Source organism: Mus caroli, chromosome 13 (assembly GCF_900094665.2).
Source record: "Mus caroli chromosome 13, CAROLI_EIJ_v1.1, whole genome shotgun sequence".
Classification (NCBI taxonomy): Eukaryota; Metazoa; Chordata; class Mammalia; order Rodentia; family Muridae; genus Mus; species Mus caroli.
This window is the reverse complement of record NC_034582.1, coordinates 37,429,428-37,434,542: the sequence shown is the minus strand read 5'-3', so window position 1 is coordinate 37,434,542 and position 5,115 is coordinate 37,429,428. Positions and strand designations below refer to the sequence as shown.

At 45.6% G+C, this 5,115-nt stretch overlaps 1 protein-coding gene across 1 annotated transcript in view; it reads right to left on the bottom strand.

Annotated features, from left to right (window-relative positions):
- The window catches only part of Hivep1 (human immunodeficiency virus type I enhancer binding protein 1), a 130,217-nt gene that overhangs the window by 22,676 nt on the left and 102,426 nt on the right, over positions 1–5,115 (bottom strand). The window contains exons 5-6 of the mRNA XM_029468595.1: positions 3,382–5,111; positions 14–323 (exon numbers count right to left, since the gene is read on the bottom strand). Of these exons, the coding sequence (XP_029324455.1) occupies positions 14–323; positions 3,382–5,111 (2,040 nt within the window). The remainder of the gene's footprint in view (positions 1–13; positions 324–3,381; positions 5,112–5,115) is intronic.

Genomic DNA, 5,115 nt, shown 5'->3' with positions numbered 1-5,115 from the left:
GTGCATCTCTTACCTTTCGTCTTGAAGGAGAAGTTGCAGTAGGAGCAGTGGTAGGGGCGCACGTCTGTGTGGGTTCGGATGTGCTTCTTTAACATACTAGGCTTCTTACAGCGTATTCCACACTCTGCACAAATGTACTTCCCTCTTCCCCTGCCTCGCACATACATGTAATCCTCATTTGACTTGTATCCTCCGTCAAATATTTTAATTCTTCTTGGTTCACTTTTGATTAAGGAATTTTCTTTATCTTGCTCACTGTTAATTTCAGAGTCATCTTTATTGCTGAATTCAACTACTGTGGCCTTTTGATTACCTAATGCTCTCTGAAAGGAAAACACAAAAAGAAAACTAATTTCATTAAACTGGACACATAAATGCTATAATGTTTCACTAGTAATTAACATAACAAAGTACAGACCAGAGCTTAGCTCAATGAAATGGAGCCACAGAGGTAGCAGAGTCTGCTCTCTTGCCTCCAGTCTCCCACCTTATGCCTCAAGTGAACCACCTTTCCTGGGAGTCCAGGAACTTAACCGAAATCCTTCTTTATCAGACTAAGCAGTCTTTATGTTTTACTGGCCAACTGTGCCATAGGTTAACTCTACTTCTTAAAGAGTTATTTCCTTGAAGAAAGAACAATACAGTTTCAGGTCCCTCAAAGACACCACCAAAGCCCCTTCAACTTGGGAGAGTCACCAAGGTGAAGCAGAAGCCCCAGCTTGCCCCTCCCCCATTACTCTGAAGCAGAACATAGTATCTCTCTCTAGAATAGTTTTCAAAACTCAAATACTGGCTAGCATAAAAAGTTAGGTGAAGTCAAACAGAGTTTGGGCTGACAATGATAAAATCTTTGGGAAAAGGTAACAGATAGCAGAACAAGAAAGCATACATAGCAATCTTAGAGTAAATACTGCCTTAGAGATGTATTCAAGACTTTATAGGGCTGTCCACTTTGTCAAAGCCAAGTGTTAACAGCCAAGGCTACAGCTCCTGCCAGGGTCTCCACATGGGGCACAGGAAGAGCTCCTTTCCCACAGTGGGACTCAACCAGACTCAAGTGACTTCCTGAGACCAGAGAATGAGCACCATGGAAGGAGTGGCTATGTCCCCTGGAAAAGGACAGGAGCCCAGTCGTGGCTACATCGTGGTAAGCAAAGGCTGCTGGCCAGTTCCACAGAAGGGAGAATGGTGATTTCTGACCAGTCCGCCTGTTCCCTCCCAGTCCCTAGGAGGCAAGCCGACCAGATTCCCCACATAGAACACACACTCCTGGCACAGACTTCACTACCTAACAATGGCATTCTTATCTCCTTTCCAAAAAAAAATCAAATTTGCATTACCTTTTTTGGAGGCGTGGGCAGCATTTAAGAGATGGGACCTAGAACCTACAGATGTTCAGCAAGCTCTTAATCCAAGAGCATGCCTAGCCCTCACTCTCTGGATCTTTCGCTCACTTTGCTACCATCAGATCTGGCTTCTACTTGGGAGTTAAAGGCCTCAAATGAGCATTGGGCAGTCCCCACGAGTTCACCCGCTCCACCGCATCATCTGTATAGGGCAGATTGCCTGCGTCTTGTTTTAACAGTAGACTGTCTTCCTGCTCCTTTCCATTCTGAGCCATGGATTTATTCCCATATGGGTTATAGACAACAGTCTGCTAGGTGTCCCATCCTCCTAAGCCACTTGTTCATGGATTCAAGTCTCCAGTGATAAAATGAGCAGAGCAGAGACTCACCTCATTTTTATATGACAGCACTAATCTTAACAACTCTTGAGCCAAGACCTTCTGAGTTGTGCTTGCTACTATGTTGCTACTGGGGCTCTCCTCCTTCTAGGAAGAATTTCTTTCTGTATCCCAAGTAGACTCCTCCATCCTCTCCCCATTCTCCTCCCTCTGAGCAGTCTCAGTCATTCCTGCATGCTGACAAACTCCTGGACAGACCTTCCACCTGCAGCCCTCTCCTGACTGCTGAAGCTGAGTATACAGCACCAGTACTCAGTACTGCCAGGGCTTCTTCCATGGCACCCGGTACTTGCACTCAATACTTAAGGCTTTTTAACTTTCTCCTTGGGTTCTGAGGATGGAAGGGAAGACCCTCATATGCTTAGCACTGAGTTACATTTGCAGTCTGGGAGACCCATGTTTATAGGAAAATTAGGGATATAAACCAGCATCTCCTTATGTTCTCATGAGGAGGCATGGCCCAACCAATTTAGGAGTCCTGGGGTCTGGGAAGTTAGAAATAACAAAATTCCCATGTCGTTGGATTCCCCTTTCTTCCCTGACACAGGTTCTCCACCACCAGGTCACTCGGGTTGCCAACTTCTAACTCCTTACAAAACCTTCTGTCTCTGCCAGAGTCCTTGTAGTCTTCTTAATTAAACCCAGTTTTTCTTATTTTTATGTGATTTAAAGATCTACCAATTTAAAGAAAATTCATTTATCTAAAATATCTGTTATTGCTATTATCACCACTGACTCTGCTGACTACCACTGTGGAGTGCCTTCCCGTATCCGAAGCGCCACAGAACAGCCATGTTAGAGCCTTGCAGACCCCCACTGTAATGCTAGTCCCACAATATTTCATGTGGTTAGATCCATAAATGCCTCTGGATCAGAACTATGTGCTTGTGAACCTGCAGACATCAAAAAGCTAATCAATAATTCTGAATGAACAGAGCCTAAAATAATGCCCTTATTTATTTGATTGTCTAAATGATTTCCCCTAGTTTATAAAGCCAACAAATCTAAAGAGAATTCCACAAATTACAATGTCGTGACCTTAAATTATCCCACAAATCTTGACCAAATCAGCTACTAATGGAATGAGCTCTTTCATGCACCTTTCTGTCGGTAGCCAGTGGCTCTCAGAGGGTCACTCAGAATATTACAATGGGCATGGCAAGAACAAACCAGTCTGCAGGAGGCACAGGACAAATGTTACTGATTCTTTGTACAGTACACAGCAGAATACAATCACCTCTGGAAATCTACATGCTGGCTTTCCCAAATGAGCCTTGAGAGACTATAGCCATGATCTTCTCTCAACTAATAACTCCTCAGTGACAAGAAAAATCAAAGTGCTAGCATCCCCTGAGCAGAGTCAGCTGAAGGGAAAAGCACGAACAAACTAACAATCAGTGCCCTGCAGAAGTCATTGCTTGCAAAATATTTAGACAGAATCACTGCCAGAATTGTAGGTGACTCTTCCCAGTCAGTGGGACTGCTGGGGAAAATGTCACCTCCCATCTAATAATCACATAGTACAACCTGTCACTCACAATTAAAATACTTATTGTAAGTAAGATACTTAAAGGTGTTGAGACTTGTTGAAACTAATTTGCACAAACACCACTAAAGATGAATTATATCTCAAGTACCTTGCTTAAGTTGTTTTTCCACTTGCTTGAATAGACCNCTAAATCTGATTTTGAATGGGTGGTTATTGCTTGGCAATACAGTGACTTTCCAGTCTTCTGTTTAGAATTAAGAAGAGAAAGAGCAACTTTTGTAGGCAAACCAAGTGGATTTGGGTTACTGGAGCTTACNGTCCACCCTGTATAGGCTGAAGTTTTCTGGTCATTCTGAGCCAACGGCAATGCCTTCTGTCTCAGCAGGTAACACCATGTAAAGCTGGTTGCAGTCTTGAGGCTGGGGAATGACGGCTGTTGAGTGTCTGAGCTGCTCACCAATGAAAGACCAGACACTACAGGCTGCCTCTGCCCTTNGATGACCTTGTTCTCTTCATTTCTAACCCCTGGCAACCCCTTTTCCTGGTTGTTGTCTATAGACTTCAAAGGCAAAACACAGGCACTTTCCGATGGAGCAGGGAAACTTCCCACTGTAGGAGTCAGAGANGTGGACAACTTGGTGTTTTTAAACTCCTGCAATTCATTGACATGGTCTGTGACTGNAAACGTAGAGGGTCTGGATGACAGATTATCAGTTGGTAAAACTTGAGTCAAATTAGCAGCATTATTGCTGCTCCTTCCAGAGGCAGAGCAAGCATCCTGTTCCAGTGCCGCTCCTTCAAGGGGCTCTGTAGTACAGAGCTGCCTTACCAGAACTGGCTTCTTTTGTTTATGGCTCTCATTAGCTCTTGAGCTTGNCAGCTCCAGCGGTCTTATGTTTGTGCTACAAACAGCTCCGTTCTCATCTTTAGCCCGCTTCTGATGCTTTTCCATGGCAATGTCTAAACTATTTGCTGGGGAAAGCATCCTTTTACTCGAGGCTGAGGATTCTTGTTGTGGGGAGAGTCTACCAACAGACGCCTTCTGAACCGTCGGCGAGGATTCTGAAACTGGAACATTTTGGCCCATCTCTGGGAGAACAGTTTTGCATGCAAGATCCTTCTCTGGTGTTGGCAATGCATTTTGGAGATAGTTCTGTGATTTTGGCATGGAATTTTGTTCTTCGCTGACTGGCACTAGACTTTGATTAGTTTGGCAAATTGGCATGTTGGACAGATCCTGGGTCACTAAGATCTGTGGCAGAGATGTGACAGGAGTGAAACAGTCCACTGTCACATTCCTCTTTTGGGGCACAGGCAGCACAAAGGAGGGCAGCTGCTTCTGCAGCCCCTCATCCCTCGGGAGCCCGAGCTCCAGCGGCGGCAGAGGGCAGGGTTTAGCCACGGGATCTGCTGCTTTGGCTGACGGTGCTTCTGACGCTGGGCACGGATCTGCTCCAGCTTGACCTGGAAGAACTTGATTAGGTGAAGAACGCAGAGNAGGAGCAGAGCAGCCCTGGCCTGAAGTGAAGGCCTGACACTGAAGCTGGTACTTGGGAGCAAAGCTACCATCCCCTGTCGAAGACACACATGCAGTGGGTGCTGCATCTGGTTTGCCACCCTGTGCAGACACTGGCAGAGGCAGTGGTGTGTTTTGGTGACTAAGGGGTGTATTGGTTTTGTTTAATAAATGGGCACCAAAAAGTTGTTGAGGAGGAAATGTGTCCGNAGAGCTGGAACTTGAAATTTCTGCCTGAAGATCTTTAGCCAGGGCCTGGGGGTGCACAGTATGTGCAGGGCAGTCTGCAGAAGCCATATCGGGGAGCCTCGGAGCCTGAAACGGCACTGTGTTCACACTCGGAAGAACAATGGTTTGGAGAGCTGC